Source organism: Protopterus annectens, chromosome 1.part0 (assembly GCF_019279795.1).
Source record: "Protopterus annectens isolate FY-2018-M chromosome 1.part0, PAN1.0, whole genome shotgun sequence".
Classification (NCBI taxonomy): domain Eukaryota; kingdom Metazoa; phylum Chordata; order Ceratodontiformes; family Protopteridae; genus Protopterus; species Protopterus annectens.
In genome coordinates, this window is record NC_056725.1 from 12613909 (window position 1) to 12640424 (window position 26516).

The 26516-nt window shown below is 37.9% G+C and overlaps 1 protein-coding gene across 1 annotated transcript in view; it reads right to left on the reverse strand.

The window, feature by feature from the left end:
- Positions 1 to 26516, reverse strand: part of BICRA (BRD4 interacting chromatin remodeling complex associated protein) — a 2119634-nt gene that overhangs the window by 990567 nt on the left and 1102551 nt on the right. The window contains exon 5 of the mRNA XM_044070712.1: positions 11850 to 11918. Within this exon, the coding sequence (XP_043926647.1) occupies positions 11850 to 11918 (69 nt within the window). The remainder of the gene's footprint in view (positions 1 to 11849; positions 11919 to 26516) is intronic.

Sequence of the window (26516 nt, forward strand, 5' to 3'; positions counted from 1 at the left end):
GGAATAGGACAAATAGTGCAAAATATGAGGTAAAATTTTAAAATAAATATTTACAACTATATACAACTAACTCCTTTTCCTCCTTTTATAGTAATTACTCTTATTACATAAGTAATTACTTTATGCTGTTTCTCCTTCCTTTGCTATGATGTTTTATCCCCTTTCTTTGCTATGATGTTTTATCCCCTATTCAGAGTATAACATAAATAAAAACAAATGGTTTATAAGCACATAAGATCTTGTCATGATCTTAAAAGACTGTGATTCAATGTTTTATTTTAAATTAGTGGTGTGCCGAGTGCCGTTAGAATAGTATTAAGCTTCCATTTAGAAATAGTTTGTGTGTCTTTGTTCTGTAACCTTAATGCATTAAATTGAGCTGCATTAGCTTTAAATGCTGGAACGGGGACTGCGGACACCTACACAGTCTGTCAGGAAAGCTTTATGGGTTTTAGAGTGATTAAATGGAGAGCAATGTGTGTTTTCTTCTATTTTCTTGTATTTAGTAAATTAAATATGAGAGATGTTTTGGGGAGAGAGAGAGAGAGAGCGCCTTCTAGAGAAGCGCGGTGTGTGATTTTAAGGGAAAAAATTAATAGCCACATAGTACTGCCCTGTTTAACCTGTTTTTTTTTCTATTTTACATGCTTTTTTGCAACCCACGAGCGCACGAAAGCTAGGAAAGACAAAAATAACTGAAAACGTTATACTTAGCTCGTGTATGCAGTTCACATTTGAATATAAAGCTTCAAGAGAACTAAATCACGAGCTATTCACTGCTCCATGGTTTTGAGACTGGCGCTCTTTGTAAGAACTTCTAGTGATGACGTAACTGCTCTCTGAGCTTCGGTTGCACATAAACAACTGTTTCATAACAAACAACTGCGACAGATAAGGACGTAGCAAGGAAGTTTTACTGCTGAGACATTTAAAATGCTCTTCAAAGTAGTTCTTTGACTGTAAGTTTATAATTTCCTAACAAAATGAATGCTTATTAGTTGTTCTTGATGCTGGAGACTAGAATTAACAAGATATATATACTGGAAACTGTTGTAGTTGCAGTTTAATTCAGTATTCAAGGCACAACTGTCACTCATTGCTTCTCTGCATTGTTTTGAATTGTTTGTTCTCTAAACTTATTAATAGTGTGATGTACATGTTTAGTTATAAGGTGAACACTAATTATATGTAGATATAAAATAACTTGCAAACGAAGAGCAAAATTGCACATGAAGAGAACATTTACATTTCTCTATACACAACACAGATACTTTAGCTATAATGCAGCTTCACTAGATATTTAATGTAAGATAAATGTAGCTGACTGAAGAGAAGGTTGGAAAAATTTTTTACAACAACTGTATGGGTTTATACTGTGTACACATGACAATTATTATAGCTAGGTTACAAATGTATCCTGCACCCATTATTGGTATAACTGCTATAGAAATTATTATAGCAAGGTTAGGAATGTGCCCTGTACCCACTGTTGGTATGACTGGTATGAGTTTATACCCTATACACATGATGATTATAGTTAGATTAGGAATGATCCCTGTACCCATTATTACAATAACTGGTATTGATTTATACTGTGTACACACGACTATTATAAGTAGGTTATAAATGTCCCCTTTACCCATTATTGGTATAACTGTTATGGGTTTCTTCCATGTACACATGTTGATTATAGCAAGGTTAGGAATGTGCCCTGTACCCACTGTTGGTATGACTGGTATGAGTTTATACCCTATACACATGATGGTTATAGTTGGGTTAGGAATGATCCCTGTACCCATTATTACAATAACTGGTATTGATTTATACGGTGTACACACGATGATTATTATAACTAGGTTATAAATGTCCCCTTTACCCATTATTGGTATAACTGCTATGGGTTTCTTCCATGTACACATGATGATTATAGCAAGGTTAGGAACGTGCCCTGCACCCATTATTGGTAAAAGTAGTATGGGTCTAAATCCCGTACACATTATGATTATACCTAGGTTAAGAATTAACCCTGTACCCATTATTACAATAAGTGGTATGGGTTTATACTGTGTACACATGCTGATTATTATAAACAGGTTATAAATGTACCCTGTACTCGTTGTTGGTATAACTGGTACAGGTTTATACCCCATACATATGATGATTATAGCTAGGTTAGGAAAGTACCCTGTACCCGTTGTGACAATAACTGGTATGGGTTTGTAAGAAACATTGAAATAGTGCATTCCTTTATAAGTCACAGATAGTTTTAAAAAAAAAAAGGGCAGGTGTAATATTGTCACATGTTAATAAGCTGAGGTAAATACAGCTATTTGACACAAACATCTAAAGGTTTTAACTAAAAGAAACTGTAAAGAGAACATAACTGATATTTCTCCATAAGTTACTTATGGGGAACCATACTTGGAAGTCCCTTCACGCATGTGTTATATATTTTATACACAAGAATCCTAGTCTAAACATATCTCTTTTCATGTGAGCGCTAATATATTAGGAATGCTATTTGGATAATAGGAAATTGCTTATTATTTTCATGGATAATTTGCATCCAGGCATCCCTAAAGTATAGGAGGATACGGTAAAGTAAGTTGATTGCATAGTTCACATAGTACTAATAATTGATTTTAAGCAAGTACACAATATAATAGTAAGTGTTGAATGAACAAAACAAAAGCTGTTTAAGGAATAAGACATATCTAATTACTTTACAAACAGCAAATACATGTAATATCCGATCATTATACTTAGGACATCATCCTATAATTAATAACTAACGAGCAATACTGATCTGTGCTTTTGTTAATTGCAATGATATTGATAACAGTGAGGACTTGAATGAATACACTTCTGAAATATCAATGTTAGAAAGTTGTACAAATGACTTATTAATGGAACAAAAGGGGATGAATGAGACGGAGAAGGGTGTTTAAATAAAGTAAGTTTATCACATTAAATAAACTTAAGACACACAGTAGTTTAATAGCATAGATTTCAAAATATTGGTCATATTTTGCTTAGATCATACACATACAGCCGATAAAATGTATAGAAGGAATAGTTGAGAGGGGAATGGGTGATAGAAAAATGGAGAAGGTTTTCATGCCTTAAATATATAGATATATATTTAATACGTAGTGTCATTTCAAATCATATACTTAAACTGGATGTACACTCATTATTCACAGATTAATTTATACTAGGAAAATAATATTTTTTTCATCTTAATGAAAGATTCTGATCCCTTATATTGTTTTTGAAGTTAAGCTTACATATGTTGGTTTATGAGAACATAACCTTGTTACTTTAACATTGAGATGTTTGTCAAACATGAACATTTATTGCAGGACTATTTTTTATTTGTAATCTGTAAAATACTTAATATTTCATCATATATCTTGAGATGTTTTTGCGCTTTAATAACTAAACATAATGCTACATAAAATTGAATAAGTCTAACTGTATACCTAATTATAAGAGGGCAGAAGTAGCAATATAGAGGTTGATTGGTTGTAGGACTGTTAGTGGTGGTGGCTAAGATGATGTTTTCATCAAGCCAGGAAATGAGGTTTCCATGTTTAGTTTTGTATATAGTTATATCTGTTATGATTTTTTTATTCATTTTATCTACTTGCTCATAACTAAATTCAATAGATATATCTGTATTACTCTAAATGTTCTCTTATAAATGCATGTCTTTAAATGTCAATGGCCCTATCAAAAGAGGGAGTACAGATAGATATTTGTAACTGAATAAAGTAGATATATATATATTTTTTTTTTACAGGAAACACATATTGTTGGCAGGGATATAGATAAATTATCTTTTAATGGTTATATGGCCCTTGTAGAATCCCACTACCAAACTAAGAGAAGAGGCACGATGATACTACGGCGAAAAACATTACAAATGCCTAAAGTCATCGATACTTACTCAGGCAAGAATGGCATGTTATGTCTGGCATGTTATGTCTGGCAGTTCTGGAGATAAACAAAAGATATGTAACTCTTGTACATTCTTACTGGATACCTGGTTTTGGAGCAGTTACAGCAAAAAAGCATCTAGAGTTAATAATTTCCAAATCCAAAGGAGAAATAATACACGCAGGATATTTCAATTGCCTTCTCACTGAAAAAGACACTACTAAAAATGATAAATTTAGAATTTCCCCTGCAGTCAAAAAGTTAAAGAATTTTATTAAATGTATTATGTCTTAGGGATATATATGATTTAAAAGAAATACACTCGTTAGAGTACACCCATTATTCATATAGGTATGGTACACAAACAATAATTGATAAAGTACTAGTTACTAACAATATATTTTCTAAGGTCCAAGAAGTGCTAATTAGTTCATGCCCATCATCAGATCATAATGCCTTATTTTATTTTTTAAGGTCAATATCATGCCTAAAGACTTAATAACGTGGCAAAGATTACTTGTCTACATTACTACACTTAATGGTTTTAAAGAGTGGCTTCTTGGTGAAATAAAATTCTTTTTAGACATCAGTAATAATAATGAAACTTCAAAGGTTATACTTTGGGATTCACTAAAATCTTATTTATATGGTAAGATCAAAAATTGGTATCTAAACAAAAGAAAACAATGGGAAAATGAATTAATAGAAATACAACTAAAAATAGACGGAATAAGGAAAAGTTTAAATACCAAAGACATAAAAACTAATTCTGAACTTAAAACATTAAATACTAGATATGCAGAAATTGTAAATCATAAAGTGGCAGTAAATCTAGAAAAATTTAAAATTCAGTCCTATTCAGTAAACCACAAAAATGGCAGTTAAAGCAAAAAAATTAGCTAGACTTAGTCATATAAAATAAATTATTGATAATACAGGGGTTAAAAACAAGACATGTAACTGAACACAAAGAAATTCTGGAGGTCTTCAGATTGAATTATGGGAAGTTAAATAATACAAATAGTGACTCTGCAAACAATATGCTTAAGTGTAACTTTTTGAATGATAATATCAACAGAAAAGTAACAAAGGAACAAAATGCTAATTTGTTCAAACCAATATAAAGAATGCATTTGAAATCTTTAAAACAATAAGGCACCTGGATTAGATGGGATTATAGGAGAAATATATAAGTTGTTTCCAGAGGACACCTTAAAGACTTTAGAGGCAGCTTTTGAAGAATTTAGGAAAAATAAAAATATGTTTCCTTCATGGAAGTATGCTATAATATTTCCCATTCTAAAGCAAGATAAAGACCCTAAATTAGTACCATCATATCGACCTATATCTCTGCTAAATGTAGATTATAAAATTTTTACCTCTATACTTACTAAAAGATTGAATCAATTCATCCCCAAAACAATAGCAGATGATCAAACAGGTTTTATTTTGAATAGGAAAGTTCAGGACAATGTCATCAGACTTTCAACCTGGTTTACCATTGAAATTGCGAGCGGCACTTGGGCGACAGTCGGATAGTCAAACGTATAAGGTCGTAAACACGGATGTCGAAGACATAATAATCAATCTAGGAACGGTTTTAACATGGGTCGAGGTAGGGAAGATGTTTGTAGTAGGGAATAATACTGAACACCTACCTCGACCCATGTTAAAACCGTTCCTAGATTGATTATTATGTCATCGACATCCGTGTTTACGACCTTATACGTTCGACTATCCGACTGTCGCACAAGTGCCGTTCGCAATTTCAATAGTAAACCTTTCAACCTTAATAGATGTTGCAAATAAAAAGAAAAAAGAACCATCAATTATTAGTTTAGATATAGAAAAGGCATTTGATTCTTTATCTTGGACATACCTATTTAAAGTCTTGGAAACATTCAATTTCTCCACAGATTTCATAGAACTAATAAATAGCTTATATAAAAACTCTTTGTCATATTAAAATTGGGGCTTTTTTATCTAATAAAATTCAAGTACTAAAAGGAACTAATCAAGGTTGTCCTCTGTCACATTTGTTATTTGCACCGTCAGTAGAACCATTTGCAAATTACATAAGACATAACAACATAAATAGCTTTATTGTTAATTCAAATTATGCTTCTAAAATATAATTATTTGCTGACGATATATTAACCATAGAAAATCTAGATTCCTCAATAACACATATCACAGCAGCTATTGGGCATTTTGAGAAATTTTCAGGTTTAAAATTTAACAGCAATAAATCTGAAACATTATTAGTAAATAAAAAAGTAAGTTCTGAACGGAGAAAACACAGTAATTTTAGTTGAGGAAATGACACTCAAGTATCTAGGTGTGTACATAAAACCTAATTGGGAAGAAATCATACAAGTCAATTATAGAAATTTGTTAGGTATAATCAAAGAGTATATAAACAAATGGAATAAAATGTTCTTTACTTTTGAAGAAAAGCTAACATTAATAAAAATGTGTATTCTCCCAAAAATTTTGTTCCTTATTCAAACCATAATCATTAGCCTCCAAAAAATAAAAATGATAAAACAGCTCAATTCACTTCTAATTAAGTTTTTATGGTTTCCACAAAAACAGAGAAAGTATGATTGGCACAATAGAGATTGGGAAAAAGGTTGAATTGCATTCCTAAACTTAGAACTATATGCTGAATCAGTCATAATTCATATCATAAATAACAAACCAGGTAAAAAGAACAAACAAATCCACTTAAAAAACTGGATCCAACGAACCACGGAAGATAAAACCACACAGATTTATTAGATGTAGAGCGCTTTTCGTCACTCAATATTTGAGCAACTTCCTCAGACATAATTAACTGTTTCTAATTAGGTATTTATACTAACATCACTTAAATCAATTAAAAGTCAATTAAAATTTAAAGTGATGTAGTATATTAAAATATTAAGTAAGCACCAACTCACAGTAAATGCAATATAATAATATATACACATAACTTGTTGCAACAAGCAAATACAATAATGTGGATACACAGTCACTAATAGAAAATTTTAAATATTACAAAAATATTACTGTTAAATGTTTAATTTAGTTTAAATTAATAACTTATGAATTAAAAACTACCTAATTCATATGTACTCTATTAATATACTTAAATATATCTTCATATATACTAAACAGAACAACATATCAAATAACCATACAAGTAACAACTAAATTCAATTACATACAGTATCCTACTCTCTATTGGAAGTCCTGTGATACAACAAACAACAAATTCTATTATACTATATTAAATATTAATTTCTATAATGTGTTATTAATTTATTATGATGTAGTTATAGGTTTATAAATTTTATGTATACCAAATATAATGTAAGCCTTACAAAATATAAAAATATTGTAAGATTCCATTTCTTATATTTTATTTCCTATCTAAACTCCTTAATTTCAGTAAACAGCTAATATTGCAGTGGTCATTAAGACCTGGTTTTACAAAACCATTAGTCCGCCACTGCCATGTTAATTCTCGATCTTCTAATAATAAATTATAAGGACCGCCTCTAATGTTAGTCTGAATCTGGTCTAAGGCCATAAACTTGAAATTATGACCCGGGTTGACTGAAATGTGTTGAAATAAAGCATTGTCTACCTTATTATTTAGTATAGCATATGTGTGTTCATAAACTCTTTCTTTAAAATGCCTTTCAGTCTTTCCTATATAGAAAGCTGAGCATGATGTACATACGGCTACATATACTATAAGTTTTGAATTACAGTTTAATTTATATTTTACTTTGTATTTTATGTTATTGATAGTAGCAAATTCTCCACTACACATATGCTTACACATATTACAGCTTCCACAGTTTACCATGCCTTTTCTTTTACTGAAACTATTTGTTATATTAGTCTCCAGTATATTTTTCATATTTTTACCCCTTCTGTATACAACTCTAGGATGTTCTAAGAATTTAGAGTTAATGTTTCTGTCTTGTTGTATTAAGGTCCAATTTTTAAAAAGTATCTTTTTAATAATGCTACTATCCGTATTGTATGTTGTAATAAAGCTTATTTTGAAATCATTAGTATGTTGTACCCCGTTCTCAGAAGTTTCTGAATGTATTGGTAAATTATCAAGGTTAACTATAGTCTCTAAATGTGGACGTCTATTATCAGCCTGATTAAGAATAGGTAATAGTGTACCATTGTCTCTTTTATGTCTCACTTCCTGAACTATCTCATTTATAAACTCACTCGGGTAACCTCTCTCAAAAAAGAAAGTTGTTAAAAGGTCACATTCTAGTTCAAAATCACTAGAGAGAGTAGTCATACGGGCTGCCCGAATAAGCTGTCCCTTCACTATAGCCTTCTTCTGTGAAAAAGGATGAAGGCTAGTATAGTGAAGGTAAGAGTTGGAGAAGGTTTCTTTTCTATGTATTTTAGAAAAATACTGCATATTAACTTGGTCCTTACATAAATTTACATCTAAATAATCTATAGACTGTGTTTGAAAATTTAGAGTAAATTTAAGAAAGTCTGTAGTGTTATTCAAGTAGTATAAGAAGTCCTCTGCTATTCTTTTGTCTCCCTGAAGTAAAATAAAAATGTCGTCAAGAAAACGAGTGTAATACTGTATGTGTGTAGTCCACTCCGTATTCTGAAAGATGTAATAATTTTCCCAATACACCATTACCGTATTAGCTATATATATAATTCATATCATAAGCAAGTAGTTAAGTAACAAATATACTTCAAGCTGGAAAATTTTACACATGAATATTCTACTATCTAATGCTGAAGAAGCAATAAACAATGCCATTTTTACTGAAAATAACATTGTTTTAGCAGTGAAGGACTCAGTATATAAAGAAATAAACATGAGAAGCTACCACATTGTATTAGCTATATACTAAACGATTTTAGGAAAATTATAAACAGAACCTGCATAACAAGATTTTTTTCAATATTAATGTTCCAAATAGCACTCACGAAGAATTGTCTAGACACTTTTAATATGAATAAAATAATGGAAATGAAAGGCAATGGACTAAATTACTGGTACCAGTTCCTAAGTACAAATAATATTCATGACACTACAAGCCTTTTAGCAAGATATAACACAAACCAAGATAATTGGTTAAATATTAAAATTTTCAGGGAACATCTAATAAAGGAATTTAAAATGAGCCAAGTAACTAATAATTTATTACAGCCTAAAATAATCTTTCTTTTATGTGAATTAAATTCATCACAATTTAACATGGGTTTCTCTTTAAGATTTACAAGACATTGAGAGCTGACTTAAAACAACCTGAAGACTCTTTATGGAGTTATATAGAAAGTATGAACAGATTTAATTTTTCCAAAAATGATAAATTATTAACACTCAAATCAATCATACATCATCATCTCCATATTGGAAAATATTTACATGGAAATTTTTACACAGGAGTTTCTTTACTCTACAGAAAATTGCTATAATATCAAATAAAACTAGTCACAATTGTTGTAGATGTGATTAGAGTCTCTGTGATGATTGGGTACACATGTTCCTTGAATGCAGAGTGATTACCCCATTTTGGCAGAAATTTAGAGATTTTATGAAGGCATTGCAGACTGACAAGTGTACAATAACAGATGCACTTTTATTGTTTAATGCTCCAATACCAGATTGTATACCAAAGCCACAAGTGCATCTTTCTCTGGTCTCTTTTGGCAATAGCAAGAAAAATTATCACTTCAAACTGGAAAACCAAAATAAACGTATATGTTGCTGAATTTATATTATTGGCCAAAACAGCATATAATAGAGAACTTTTAACTCTTGCCTTTAGAACGACAAGAATGACACACAGAAAGTTATCTTGGATGAAACTATAAAAGTTATTAGATAAAATGTAATGATTTCAAACAAAATAGACTAATGTTATGAGCTTTTTTTTGTATATAGTTTTTAATACTTAGTGTTATGTTTATGTATAATTATTTGCATGGTATAAGAAGTTCATAATTTATGAAAATTAATAAAAAGAAAATTAAAAAAAAAAACTGCTTGGCAGGAAAACAGAACAAACAGAACAGATGCTTTGCAAACAGTGAAAAGTAGCAACAGTTACTTTGTAAACAGATAAAATAGCAAAAAAGCTTTGGAACAGTGAAACAGCAACAACATATGATTTAACAGGCACAGAAAAGCAGACAAATGCAGTACAAACAGTGCAATATAGTTTACAGTACTGAAATACAGTATTAAATAAACAGAACATGATAAAAAGTGCAGTAAATAGTATAATCAAGCAAAAAAAAAAAGGGCAACTTATGATTTTTGGGAAGCTTAGAAGCCTCTAGTCATCTGGTATCTCAATTCACAGCTGTGGCTGGTAGCCTACCTCAGTTTAGCTCAGTTCAAACAAGCACCACCAGAATGGTTGGGACAAATCAGGCTCTCTGAAATCTCCAAGTTCACCACAGGAGGTACATTAGTCAAAGACTGGTAAACAGAGATAAACAAAGAGTCCTATCAGTACCCTGTAACTTTTTCTCCTTTGACTAAAGGGAGATGTCTGATGAAGAATAGTCAGTAGCCACATATGCCCAGGCTAAGACTTCTGATTCACTGTCGCTACTGGAAAAAAGTTTGAAGCTATTCAGATCATTGCAAATGCTTTTCTGGGTAAATGACAAGTGTTACACAAACTTATGTTGTGAGTGTCACCAAGGCAGAAAATGCAGGCCAGGTGGGAGTACTTATATGGGATCTATCTACCACATGTAATTCCCTTTTTATGACGCACAAAAGAAAGAATCTGACAATACTTTTTTGATTTAAAAAAAAATGAATATTTCCTAAGAGGTAATTGTCTGCTACAAAGCAGAGATACAAGCCTAACCACCAACACAAAGATATAGAAGAAATGTTTAACTAAGCTCTAACTGAAAGACAGTTGTGAAAATTTGTTGCCTGTATGTTCTTTTTATACAAGCACATTCTTATGTTTTTAAGGATAGGTGGCCTGCGAGGAATGGGCTCAAAAGATTTTGTGTACTAGCAGGATTATAACCCATGTATCTTTATGATACTGCAACAGTGATGTAATGAGGAACATATTAGGTGATCCTGGAGGAGATGACAGCTGAAAGTGCAGGGGGGGGGGGGGTGCTGATTCACATTCATATATGGTGGGAACACCAGGAAGTAAAAAGAACATGAAAGCAAGCAGTGGAAAATATGTGATAAACTGGTTTCTGACCATGGGGGTTTCTACACACAGAGTGGAGCTAACAGAAAAAAAATATGAACCTAAAAAGAGGAAGCTCACATGGCCTGTGTTAAAAATAAAACCAGAATGTTTTGATAGAGGGAAGCAAAAGCAGAACAGAAGTCACTCAAGACAAATAAGATCGTATGAGTGATGCAAGACTGCATAGGACAGACCAGTGCAATACGTGGACAATTTGGTAAACAAGCAAATGTAGGGGAGGTGTTAAGTTTGGCAGATGTAACACAATGGTACAACAAAGTAGGCACAAGAGGTAGGAAGGACCTGGTCTCTCAAGAGATGCTAACAGATGGGTCAGACTCTTGGTACCCTTACAGCATCAGAGAAAAGTTTTTTTTTTTGTTTAATACTAGTTATGCTCATAATTTTTGTGAAAATGAAACACACAGGAACAGACATGCATTATGTAAATCTACTTAATGAGACTCAAATCAGTAAAATCAACTTACGTTTAATCCTTTATGCATGAGTTCAAAGGAGTGCGATGTAAGCATCTAGCAAACTTTCACTAAGAAACTAGTGCTTTGTTATTCAGGTTTGCAATATTCTTAATACACTGCAGTGGATTGCACTATGTACATATTTGTTAATTACTGGTAGAAAGCATTTAAAACAATACATCTATAACCTTTTAAAAAAAACACCTACCCCAGGTGGGCCCACAAAGTAGTTACTGGTTGCATCTCCTGTGCTGTCAAGAAGATCATCGCTGTCAAGCTTTAATTAAAAAATATATAAAGATTAGGTACAATCTATATTACATGAAGGGATTTGCAAAACTATTCAGGATTTAACTGGGGAATGTACTTATAAAGGACAGAACATCACCCTTGTGCACGACACAAACTATAAAGTAACAGAAGATTACAACTATCACTACTAACAGTACAAATAAAAGCATTAGAGTCAGATCTCATTGTTAATAACAGACATACAAGATCATACATTATATACATACTACACAATTGGACACAAGTTTCACACAAAGCAGTCAAACTCTCTACCCATTAAAAAAAAAAAACAGGATAAGACCAGAATAAAACATTGGCTACCAGCAACCACCCCCCCAAAAAAGGTCTGGTTATTGAACCAGTACTATACACATCATGCTCTATTCTTCATGTCAGTGAAGTAAACTAATTTTAAACATTACATTACTCTGTGTGTTCATATTATGTAAGTTGCCAGTACATTCTGCTCCTCTTATGCATCACTTCTATCCTATCGGTCTCCAGGGAGAGTCCATGAAGTACTATGCCACTGTGTACAGAAGAAAAAATCAACAACTGTCCTGTTCCTGAATGCCTCTACTGCAATCACATTAAATTAGAGCAAATTGGAAGCTGTGATAGACTCTTGTGCATCAGCACTGCATCACATTGTAATGTACTGTTAAACTCTACACCAAGATATTCCCTTGCAGTATGAACCAGCCTTCTGAACCTTCTACCCAGGTTTACTCTTCACTCTGCATGTCTAGGTTAGCTTGCACTACAGCTACCCAAAGTGGTGAGTAACCATCTAGAATCTAGATTTTAACTGCAGTTACACAGAATAAATTATGTGATGGTGTGAGCAGAGCTGTATGACCATTTAACTATAACAGCAGATGTTTTAATACAGGGATTACTGCTGTAGTGTAATTCACCATACATGAGAATTGGCAACATGCAGATGCTTGCCCATTTGGCCAAATTTCCAGGGCATCAGGCATCCCTACAGCAATGCTGGAATCCTTCCTGCATCAAGAACAATAGCAGAACATTGAGTATCTACCATCTTTAGTTATTTTTTTATGATTGAGACAAGTGTCATCAGCAAGTGCTCTAAAGTGGGGGCATTTAAGGGCTGGCATGCAGAGAGCATCCTCCCCTGCCAAGTCTAGGGGAGACAGAATGAGGAGAATACCCTAACTTCATAGCTTTAGAGTAACAAGAGGGTTGGAAGGAAGCAGACTCAAGTGCAAGCTTAGGCCATTCCTGATGCCCTATACTCACGGAAAACTACGTATAAGGCTTTGAACACATTATAGCACGAGACTCAAGAAATTCTACACACAGGTGTTATTGCTACTAGGGAGTGTATATTCCAGGACAGGAGTTTAACAGTAACAGAACTGGTCAGTTCAAACAGAGTTAAGGTCAGCCTTTCTAAGACAAAAGTTAGGTGTTAGGGAAGTGTAACAGGTTTCCTGGGACAGTCTCAAAATGTCATCCTTTAAGCAACAGGGAGGGGGAGGGGTGAGCTCCATGAGTAAAGTTAGTTGATATGACCATAAGAAGTACTTTAAAAGAGGCATATGTCAGCCCTTTGACACATCAATTGGCTCAAGACTTCTTGAACTTTGGCTGTCTTAAGCATATAAGCTATTCTACTGAGGGGTTTCCCGGCTTACATCATTTTAAGCAGCACCTCAGGTGGGAAGCAATCCCAATGCTAGACAAAAGTGCTAATCTCCAAGGCTTTTGATGGATGAATCAAATCCTTGTTTCAATCAAGCACAGGTACTGAAATGATGCGAGGATTCCCACTGTTCATCTGCAGCAGCAGGGAGGAGGACTGTGCCAGCCAAAGAAGGCAATCAGAGAGATTTATTTAATCTTTTCTTAATTTTAGAAGCAACTCCAGGAAAAAAAGATGAGAGAAAGTGTAAATTAGTTCTGTGTTCTTAACCAGGGAGAAGGTATTCTTGATCTAGGATGTTTTATCTAAGTAGAGTGAACAGAACACTCTGAAATGGTGACTCAAGGAGAAGCAAACAACTCACCCATGCACTCTGACTGACCCCCCCCCCCCCCGCAATAGAAGCTTACAACTATAAAACACACACAAGTCCCTTTTCCACACGAGCTAGAGAAGGATCTTCTTAAAGGGCCTGCCACAGCATTTTGCTCTCATGGGATGATGAAAGCCTGCAATTTGTTCAGCTGGGTGGCACAGTTTCAGTCCATCACTGCCAATCTGCACAGATGGTAGGAAATATGCCCCCCCCCCCAATCAGATTCCGCATCACAAGACACGGGTCTTTATACAGTCATTTGAACCTCCTGGTTACCATATGGTAGACTGCATTGACCAGGATTATCTCTTACAACTAAACAGAGCTGTAACAAGATAGTTTGGTGCCATGGACAAAACACCTGTTTGGCAGCTCTAGCTCTTTAAATGCAGCAGCAAGTGCTTAAAAAGACAGCTTGTAAATTGTCATACTGTTCTTTAAGACAATAACAGGCTGTTGAATATCCACCTTGTAACTTGCTGTCACCTGCAAAAAAGTTTCACAGTTTACAAGCTGTCGTTATATGGTCTTGCAGGCTTAATGACAGCTCATTAACTATCAAATCATATGACACCCAAGTCATCAACCCCATGTCTCACCCTTCCAATACCTCTGTAATTATATTGCTTGTTACTATCCTTGAAATTTCATTTCTTCTATGATTTCAGGGTTCCTGTACAAGATCCACAAAAAAAGTCTGATGCACCATTTGTCAAAGTCCTTTATCATCATGGGGGTACAAAGAGAATGGCCCAGATCGACAATTACCTGGTTTGCCCACCATCTGACCTCCTCTTAGACAGCAGAAATAAAGTACAATATTTATTCCAGCAGGTTCACGTAGTACAGAATTTTAGTCATGTCAGATATAATACAAGGATCCAGAAGAACAGAAGCTGACATATACAACCAGTGCCTTCAGAATGTCCCTGGACATAAAAAAAGGAGTTTACAATGCATAAAACATAGGCTGTACCTCTTTGGTGTCTTGTTTGTGAAATACAGACATGGAACGTTTGGCATTTCACTGAGACGCAGAGACTGGATCACAATGAAATAGTGTAACTTAGAGGAACACAACTCCCCTGCATGACAGCTCAAATCAAGTCACTCCACATGCACTAATAAATGTGCAGATCTCTGAACTTGAAATAACCAAAATGGATGAATTTAGTGAATGCTGTAAAGGCAGTTGAGAGCCCAAAGGACAAGATTAACTGAAAAAATGAAATTTTTTGGCCAAGAACCTAAGAATGTTATCAGGACTGGCCTTTGGTCAACTGGTGCCCTAGGCAAACTGTCTCAACAGCCCTACACCACTTTTCCCCCATCCTGGTCTACATACACCACCCAGATTACTGGAAAAACACCCCTGCCAGAGCAGCTCCCAAGGTGGCCACCTAGTTGGCCTATGCCTAAGGATGGCTATGTGTCCAGTACATATAGGGAGGTGGAGACTGCTTCATGCCTGGTGTAATCAGGAGAGCTTCTGGCAGTAGTAAGCAAAGCAGACTATGCAAATTTAACACTCAGTACTTCCTTTATCATCAGGAATTTGTTCAGCTTTGAAAGGTCTAAAAGTGGTCTCATTTCAACTGGGAAACAAAGTTTACAATGGAACTCCTCCCCTTCTTCTACAGGGATGAACTGGTTTACAAGAGGGCTGCCAAGGAGCTTTAGTATATGGGGAGGAGAGCTGCTTCTAAAAAGAATGGCAACCACTGAAACTCGTTCTTGTATCCTGAAACTATGACAATCCTCAACCAAAAATTTGTGGTCAATATGAACCACTTGTTCTTGTACAAGGCTTAAGTCTTCCACCTAAAAAGCGAGGGAGAAAGAAGAAAAATAAGGGGAGCAGAACAGATTTTAACCACAAAAAAAAATCTCTTGGCTGGAAGAGTGGCCATTAATCCCCACTCAACTCTACCCCCATCTGCCTGCCAGCTCCTGCCTCCTCTCCAACAGCCTTTCATTACAAGAGACTAAACTTGTCTAAATATGACTACTTTTTACAAAAGGGACAGTGCCTAGCTGGAAAAGTTCTACTATATTTGGCACTGTTTTTCCATTTTCTGATAATCTCAAAGGGGCTCTGGGACAGAGGCCTAGCTAACAGTCTCATAAGTGTAACTGCGGCAGCCACAATAGCACAAGTATCACGTGGGTGGTACCCACACATTAAAGTATGCCTGCCATTTCTTGCTGCAGTGAGAACATTTCCATAGTTTCTGTTTTAAGGCTGCATATGGCATATCCTTACTCGTTGCTTCCATTTGCTTCATTTTTATACTGTAACACATACACGTGGCATTTAATGGATTTTTATGCCCAAGGTAGAGGACACATATACTTTCATTAAATAAATTTAAATACAGCTTATCTAGCACCCTACTTTAAGATTCATGTTAATATCAGCAACCAGTTTAGATCCCATGATAGCATCCAAAGAAATGATCACTGGATCTCCCACAGGACTTTGTAGGGGTACTTCAACTAGTACATAATCCATAAAATGCATATGAATGCCTAAAATACTGGAGAAATTCACATTGGTTTAGTCCCTTTAATCTACATCTGTTTCAAGTACATTTTATGAAAATTAGACAACTGCCCCCTGCAATTAGACTGCTCTCTCATTAAATATTTTATTTCCCCAAAGATGATGCTCTCTTTTGAGATCCCAAGGAGTCTTCTCTTCATTGCACTCATAGTCAAGGCAAAAAAAACAAAAGGTATCACAGGTCTAATATAGATATAACTAAACAAAAACTAAAAATAAAGTTGACCAATCCCCCCCCCCCAAAAAAAAAAACATTACTAAGAACTTTTGCCTAAGCCAATATAAACTTCATTAAAACCAGTTCTGATAAAGTCTATGTTAACAGCGATGAAAGCACTTTTTTTAATTATTATTTTGGGAAAGATTGGTCAAGTTTATAACCAAGGCAGAAGTTCAGCTGATTGGCACACACTTAATCTTACTCCCCATCTTAATAGTAGTAGTAAATTCAACTGTTCTAGTGAAGGCTCTCCTTATCCTTCATGCAGAAAGCATGGCATCTAATGTAAAAGACTCCAATGAGGGCATCAGTGTATTACACTCTGTAAACCAGCAATGTGCTCATTTTTAACACATCTATGGCCAAGGCAGGCATCTGGGATATCTGGCTGACCCAAAAACAAGGAAGGATTAGCTAGGATGCCCTTTTTGCTCAACTCTGAAACTTCCCAGCCACAAAAGACAGGCCTTTGAATATAAATTGCAAGTAAAATAAAGGGTAGCAGTGCATACTTTAAGCTGATTATTTATGAATACATGAGGAACTGCATCTGGCTGTGAAGCAGAAATTTTGAAATAAACAGCGCCCCATCAGCAGCACCCAAAGCAAAATAATGACTTGGTAAAGCAGGAGAAATGGATGCTATAGTAAAGGGCAGATAAAACAAAAGTTATGCACTTACAAAAGCAACAGATCCGTGTTGTCTGCTTTTCATCTGGTTCAGTTTATAGGCTGTCGGATCCAAATGGATTCGACCTCAGCACCACCTCTGAAGCTTCACAGGTCCAAAGCTCTGACTCCTCCCTTACTATAATTCCCTGCACTCTAAATTTACTACCTCAGATTGAGTTTGCCACACCAGTTAGAAATGTCAAGGTATAATAACCTTTTTAAAAGGTTGCTCACTAACTGATCACAGTCTGCTAGGACTGTTCACATACAGGGTCCACGTGAGATGCATTTGGTCACCAGAAGCCAATAGATAAATATTTGGAAGGGAGCAGGAGGGAGGTTAAACTGGATGAAAATCAGACAACACAGATCTGTCAATATGGCAAGTACATAATGTTCCTATATGATGTCTATTTTCATTTGATTCAACACATGGGACAGATTCCCAAACTATTTTTTACCTAGTTGGTTCAAAGGAAGGACATTCCTGAGAATTGTGGAACCAGCGGAGGAGCATGATCTAGATTGTACAGTTTTATAATGGAACACAAAGGTGTGAACTCTTGACCAGGTTCCAGCAGCACAATCAATGGGATGCCTTTTCATGAAGGCTGTTGATGTAGTTATTGCTCTTGTGGAATGAGCTTTGGGCTTTCAGTGCGGGTATAAACCCTTTTTAGTGTATACAAAGGAAAAACAATCTGATACTTTTGAAAAATTAACCTTTGAAACTATTATGCCCAATTTAGGTCTAGAATATGCAATGAGCAACTGATCAGATTTCCTGAAGTGTTTCATTCTAAGGCGATACAATCAGTGATGACTATCCAAAATAGAGACAGTATTATTCACCTTAACTGGAGAAGCTGGGGGAAGAACACTGGTAGGTTGATGAACTGGTTTAAACTTACTTCAGATGCCACCTTAGCAAGGAAACGTGCATTGTTCCTTAAGGAAATCAGGTAAATGGGTTTTTGCAAGAAAGGGCTTGTAACTCTAAATGCATCTGTCCAATGTTACAGTTACAAGAAAACGTGTCTTCCAAGAGAGGAAAAGTACAGTTTTGTACCTACCATAAATGTAGATGTTCGAAGATCCACATTGCTGCAGTCCTTACACTTGGGTAGTCCGCTGTCCTCGGTCGGCCCGAATATCAAAGTATTAGGCTGACGTCGGTCAAGGCGCTTAAGACTGACATCAGAACGTCAGGGTACAAATGCGCATGACCGACGTCATATCCTCAGTCTTTTCTTGCCCCAGATGTCAGAAGACCCTAAAAAGAAAGGTCAAAACCAAAAGACAGCAAAACCAACCAACCACCCTTGCACTAATTATATGTACAATATATACAACATACACAATATGTACAACCCAGCCCACACAACCACCTCTAAGTACAGAGGGGAAGGAGGGAGGGTAAATTGGACTGCAGCAATGTGGATCTTCGAACATCTACATTTATGGTAGGTACAAAACTGTACTATGTTCTTCATCTCACATTGCTGCAGTCCTTACACTTGGGTAGAATCCCAAAGCAGAGGTAAGGGAGGATGGCAAAACTATAAAGCAGTAGGAGCTGCCAAAATGCCCTGTAAAATAGCAGTGGCAAAACCAGCCCTAGATTTAGAGTAAAGTGGAAGGTGATAATGCTTAGAGAAAGTATGCACTGAACTCCAAGTAGCTGCCTCCAAAATATCTTTAGTTGCCACCCCCCTTAAAAAGGCTGTAGAAGTGGCAGTAGCCCTAGTGGAATGAGGCCTAATCCCAGCTGGAATCTCCTTACCATGATGGGAATAACAGAAAGCAATGCAAAACCCAATCCACTTAGAAATAGCTTGTTTTGACACAGGCTTGCCCTGAGAACTCAAAGCAAATGAAACAAATAACTGCTGGGACTGCCTGAACCCTTTAGTTCTGCTCAAATAATATCGCAACTGCCTGTGTACATCCAAAGTGTGCAAAATCTTTTCCCCTTTATTTTGGGGATTTGCATAGAAAGTAGGCAAATGAATAGTTTGGTTTAAAGCCACACTAGAAACCACTTTAGGCATAAAGGAAGGATTAGTACGCAAAGATACTCTATCCTTATGGAAAATTAAGAAAGGCTCAACCGCCATAAGGGCCTGTAATTCAGAAACCCTTCTTGCAGAGGTAATGGCCAACAAAAAAGCAGTCTTCCATGACAAATATTTCAACTCGGCAGTAGCTGCAGGCTCAAAAGGTTGTAGAGTGAGTTTCTCCAACACAAAATTGAGATCCCAAGCAGGAGTAGGAGCTCTACGTGGGGGTCTTATATTCTTTGCCCCTCTAAGGAATTGCTTGAACAAAGGTTGAGAAAACAATGGTGGGTCACAATCATAGTGAGCAGAAATTGCTGCAGCATAAACCTTAATAGAAGAGAAGGACAAACCTTTGTCCAGTAACTCAGTAAGATATTGAAGAGCCACACTTAAATTAGGCTCAGAAACATCAAATTCCTTTGCAGCACTCCAAAATAAAAATCTCTTCCATTTATCTGCGTACACTTTCCTTGTACTAGGCCTTCTGGCCTCCAAAATAACATTCAAAACTTGCTGTGGAAGCTGAGACCCTCCAGGGTTCAAAACAGAATATGCCAGGCTGTTAGGTGAAGAGAGTGAAGTTTGACATTGAGTAAATGACTGTTCTCTTGAGACAGCAGGTGTGGAATCAAGGCAAAGGCCATGGAGGCTCCCGTACCAGACTTCTCAGTAATGGGTACCAGTGCTGTCAAGGCCAATCTGGAGCTATCAAAATCATCTTCGGCTTGTCCTGTCTGACCTTTAGGAGTACCTTTGGGAGGAGAGGCAGAGGTGGAAAGGCATACACATGAAGATTGCTCCAATTGAAAGAAAGAGCATCCACTTTCCAGGCTGTGGGATGAAACCTTTTTGTGCAAAACTTTGGCAGCTGGTAGTTTAGTGGAGAAGCGAACAGATCTATGTCTGGAGTTCCCCATGACACTGTCAATTTCTGAAATACATGAGGATCCAATTTCCACTCGTGGGGATCCATAATTCGTCTGCTCAACACATCTGCTAAGGAGTTCTGTGCTCCCGGCAGAAACCTTGCCTGAAGATTTAGCTGTAAACTGAGAGCAGTCTCCCACAAAATCATTGCTTGCCTGCATAGAGGATAAGAATGCGTTCCCCTTGCTTGTTGATGTACCACATGACAGTTGTGTTGTCTGTTAGAATCAACACCTGCCCTGGAAGAAGTAAATCCTTGAAAGCTATTAATGCAAATTGGACTGCTAACATCTCCTTCAGGTTGATATGTAGATGTTGTAGTCTGGCAGGCCACGTGTCTTGTATCCACTTTCCATTTAGATGAGCTCCCCAAGCTTTGTCTGAGGCATCTGTCATTAGAATCTGACTCGCCTCTGGCCGGGTCACAGAGAGTCCCTTGTTTAGGTGACATTCCTGAGCCCACCACACAAATTCCTTTTGAATGCAAGGTATTATTTGAATGACAGTGTCCATATCCTGGCAGTGCTGTGTCCATACATTTTTGAGATACCATTGTAGCTTCCTCATATGCAGTTTGGCATTGGGAAGCACCAGAATACAAGATGCCATGAACCCCAAGGCTTGAAGGACTGTCCTTGCAGTCAGCCTGGACTGATGAGACAATTGATGGAAGTAAAGGGAAAGATTCTTTTGTTTGTCCGGGGTCAAAAAGGCCATCTGGGCTGCTGTATTCAGTCTCACACCCAGAAAGCACATGTCCTGAGAGGGTACTAGACTGGACTTTATTTCGTTCACAGAATACCCCAGGCATCTTAGCACTGCTATCACATATTGCAAATGATGAAGAAGTTCGTCCCTTCCTTGAGCCAGAATGAGGCAATCGTCCAAATAAGGACAGATCTGTATTCCTTTTAGCCTGAAGAAAGCTATCACTGGAGCCAGAACTTTCGTGAACACTCTGGGCGCAGTAGATAAGCCAAAGGGCAATGCAGAGAACTGATAATGAGAAGTCCCAGCCAACGCAGATACTTCCTGCAACTTAGCCTGATAGGAACATGAAGGTAAGCCTCCTTGAGATCCAGAGTTACCATCCAGTGATCTTTGCCCAGCAGAGGTAAAAGCTGTTGTAACGTCAACATCTTGAACTTGGGAATGTCCAGATAAGTGTTGAGGATAGATAAATCCAAAATTGGTCTCCACGTGTTCCCCTTCTTTGGTACTAGGAACAGGCGAGAATAAAATCCTAGGCCCACTTCTGGCAGAGGGACCGGCTGTATGGCTCCTATTTGAAGCAGCAGAGAAATTTGTTTGTGAGCCTCTATTCTTTGCTGAGGAGGAACGTCTGGCATGCCTTTGAAAGGAGGCAAGGTATGGAAATAAAACTTGTAACCTTGTTGTATGATATCCAATACCCATCTGTCTTGGGTAATTAAACTCCAATTTTCTTTGAAGAGTGCCAACCTTCCTCCCAAAGGTGCTGCCAGACGAGAAGGCTCTGGCAGCTGAAAAGGTAGGTCATTGGGCCTGTTTACGAAAGGACTGGCCCCTGCCCTCACCCGAAGACTGTGCAGGTGAACTTCCTGTTCTAAGCCTGAAAGAGCCCTGAGCTCTGCCCCTACCACATCTAGATCTACCCCTAGACTGTGAATCATAAGAAGGGTACGTCCACCCCTTAGCAGGCCAATTCCTACTAAACTTCTGAGGCTGAACTTGCAAAAAATCTTTAATAGTCTGCATAGACTTAGCCTTGTCTTCCATTTTCTTCAAGACTGCCTCCACAGGTGAACCAAACAACACATCAGACTGTAAAGGAGCATCTAAAATCCTTGTCTTAACATGTTCAGATAAATTCTGATCCTTCAGCCAGGCGTGCCTGCGAAGAACTGACCCAGTGGCAGCCACCCTAGACGAGGCCTGTACAGCATCAAAACCACATTGTAAAGAATGCTTACCCACCTGTTCAGAAACATGCACCAAATCTTGTAATTCTTTACACTCAATACCTTCCGCCAGAGCATCTACCTTAGACTTCAATTGAGAAAGTAGATAGTTTTGATATTTCAACATGTGAAACTGGCAATTCAAAGCCCTCATAGCTAAGGTGGAAGAAGTATAGACTTTCTTTCCCCATCTATCCAAAGCTCTGGCCTCTTTATCTGGAGGAACCGGATTTTTACAACAGAGGCCTTGACACCCTTAGGTCCCTGACTAACAGTTTCTGGGTCGCCCTAGGACTCTTATAAAGATATTTATGAGCTTCAGGCACCCTGTAATACCTATCCGGTTTAACAGGAGCAGGAGGCAAAGAATCAGGATTAAGTGAAGCCTCTGCAAACACATCTTCCACAACATCCAGAACAGGAGGTATAGCCAAAGGCCTATGCTGGGGTAAAAGCAAAAATTCCCTAAGCCTTTTCCTGGAATCAGAGAAGTCCTGACCTTCCCACTTAAAATGTTCCGCTCACCAGACTAGCACTCAGGTCTCTCAACAGCAGGTACAAATATGATTCACTCATTGTCCACGCTGGTGTAAGCGACTTGAGGCGATACCTCTTGGACTACATGAAAAGAGACATTGAGGAGCTCTCTGATTATGTAGCCCAGACAGGTATGACCCTGACCTTGAGCAGTATCCTACCTTCACCAAGAATGATGCCACAATACAGAGATAAGATGATCAGCTTTAACAATTGGCTTAAACACTGGTGTCATTCAAAGGGGATCCAGTGTCTGTCTGCCTGGGATGACATGCTGGACAAGCCATGCTGCTTCGCGAGGGGGGCTTGCACCTGTCACCCTGGGGGATTCGGATAAGGCTCTTAGGCCCTTCTCAGTATGGAGAACATCGATGTCTGTGCTGTGACAGAAACCTGGTTCATCAGGTTTTACCTCCCCAAAATCTGGACAATACCAAGAAAGGAGGGTATCCATATTCATCAAGGACACCCACACCTCAAGACTGGTGAGACCATCCAGGTGCAATTAACCATAGGCAAGACTGCTCTGCAAATTGTAGCATGTTACAGGCCACCCTCACAAACTCAGGAACCTCACATGGCCTTCCTGAAAACACTAGAGGGGATAAATGTATCACCAAACACCATCATACTAGGTGACTTCAATTACCCTAATATAGACTGGGAACACTACTCAAGCCCAAACACCCTAGCCCAAAAGTTCCTGGAATTCATAAACTCAAATGCCATGGAACAACTAGTCACCATCCCCACAAGAGGAGATAACATACTTGATCTCATCATCACGAACATGGGAGCACAATGTTCAACACCCCTCACTGGTGAGATCAGACCACAAACTAATCTCGCTGGAGGTCCTCCTTCCCCCCCCCACTGACATAAAAAAGACCACAGTAAAGAACTTCTCAAAAGCCGACTTCACACTTCTAAAGACTAGTGTGGTCTCCTTTAAGGCCCAGACGGAAAACAGTACTCAAGCCGCTGAATCACTTACAAATGCCTTCTACCAGCACCTGCAGGACTGCATGGATAAGGCAATCCCAAGCAAAACAAAGACTCTTTGTACCAAAGGCAAGCATCCAGTCTGGTGGACCCCAGCCATAAACAAACTCTACAACAAAGGAGGAAGCTACTACAAGATAGAGCAAAATCCTTAAAAGGTAAGACACCCTTGATCACTATAAGTAAAAACTAAGAGCTCTCATAAAATCATCCAAAGCAAATTTGAGAGAAAAATAGCTAAAGACTCAAAGACAATCATAAGGCCTTCTTTAGCTATGTTAGAAACCTGGGAGGAAACTCCCAGATATGCTCAGAGCTAGTTCAAAATGATGTGAAGATTACTGATCCTACAGACATTGCCAACATACTGGCTGACAGGTTCAGTGCAAACCCTCCCCAAAGGAGAGATATCTATACCCCAAACATCTCCAGCCCAAGTGAGAACTGCTCTCTCCAAAGCAAAAACACAGCATCCATGGGACCTGATGGTGTCCCGGCTGTGTGCTCCATGAACTCAATGAGGAATTAAACCCACAGCTAGGACAGCTGTTTAATCAAAGTCTTACCTCTGGATCTGCAACTGTGGTACCACTTCACAAAGCGGTGCCTCCAGCCCATTAGCTTGACAAGCCTTATCTGCAAAGCCATGGAGAGGATCATAATGGACCTCATAAATAAAGACATAGAATTTGCAGACTTTGGATCCAACCCAGTTTGGCTTTGTCAAAGGCAGATCATGCCTTTTAAACTTGGTTGACTTTTGAAACAGTCACCAAAGCCATTGATGAGGAAAGGCAGTCCATACAGCCTACCTCGATCTGGCTAAGGCCTTGATACAATACCCCATTATCATTGAAAAACTCATCAGCTTAAATGTCAACCCATACATCACAAGATGGGTTGCAAACTGGCTGCCATGTCAGACTCAAAGCCTGTCACAAGTGGTGTCCCACATCAGTCCTGGGCCCACTCTTGTTTGGCATCTACTTTTCAAAACAGGAGGGTTATGGCTGACAAAGTTTGCAGATGACTGCAAACTGTGGCAATCCACTGAGCACAGAAGAAGTTATCAGGGACCTGGGGACCCAGGTTGATAGTAGTCTGTCATTCGACACCCATGTAGCTAAAGTAGTTAGGAAGACCTTCTACATTGCCCACCTTATCATGAAGGGATTCTCATCTAGATCAAGGGAGGTCATAGTCTCCCTTTACTCATCACTCATCAGACCAATGATTGAGTACAATGCCCCATTCGAATGTATCTGACCCGACACTTGCAGCAGCTGGAGAGGCCACAAAAGTTCCTCACCAAAAGGATAAAGGGTCTCAAAAATCTGTCCTATGCTGCCCGACTGAAAGAACTCCAGCTCTAGGTGACCTTTGCCTAACATACAAGGCCATGTCAAACCCAGATTTGATGAATATGCTTCACCTCAAAAATCTAGATCCATCAGAGCCACAAACTTAAACCGGATAGATTCATCACCCAAAGACTCTATGCTGTGGAACAAAATCCCGGTACATGTGAGGCAGAGCAGAAATCTTGACCAATGGATGGGAGATATATACCCCAGGGATTACCTCAGTGTCACAAAATAATGGGTATAGTTCCCCATACTAAAGGGGTGGCCTAAGCCACAAAACGATGGGCTAGGCTTGTAAATGCCCTCGGGCAGATAGCCTAGTATGAACCTATGAACCTATGAACCTATGGAATGAAGAGTCTCTGAAAAAGAAAAATCCTCTGGAGGAGAAGCAGAAGGAGTAGAATCATCCACATCAGAATCAGAATAAGGAGAATACTCCTGCAAGTCTTCAGCCGAAGACTCTGAAACATCCGAAGCCTGCTCAAAACTCCCCAACTCTGGTTCCACCCTAGGCCTCTTATCAGGAGGGGGCAAAGAACCTCTAATCAAAGTAATTAAATCTTCTGCCATTTTAAGCATGTGCTTCTTGGGCACAGATCCTGATGAACTAGGAGTGACACCAACAGAAGATAAACCTGGCCTGCCTCTGGGAGAAGCCTTGGAAACAGAAGGAGAGGGCCTAACCACCCTAGGAATGGAGGGGAGTACAGCAACCTGAGAAGCCCCTTCAGCCTGACCTGCCTCCTGAGAGGCTACATCCTGCAATAACAAAGTCTCCCCCTGGGACTCCAGAGAAACCTCCGGCGGAACCACCGGTTCCACTGACACCTCTAAAGAACCGGCGTCCGGTACAGACGAGTCTTCTTGCCTGGGTTTAACTGCTTTGTCTTTGCGCTTCTTCGAAGAAGCGGGCGTCGGAGCATCCGACGGCATATTATAATTGCACCGCTTCCCGAAGACCAACCTGGCACAATCTAACCTTCGCTTAATAGTGAGTTTATTGAACCTAGCACAAAAGCGACACCCAACAACGTCGTGCTCAGGACCCAAACAAGGAATACACAAAGTATGATAATCTCTATGCGGTATCTGTTTCCCACAAGAAATACAGTTATTCACTTTTTCTGACATCCGGTAAACCACTGAGGCAAGAAAAACTAAAATATTCCAACGGGTACTTAGCCAACTTTGACTCGGTCTGAAACTCCGAATTCGAAAAATTTCAGAACGCCGAACGGCACTTGCAAC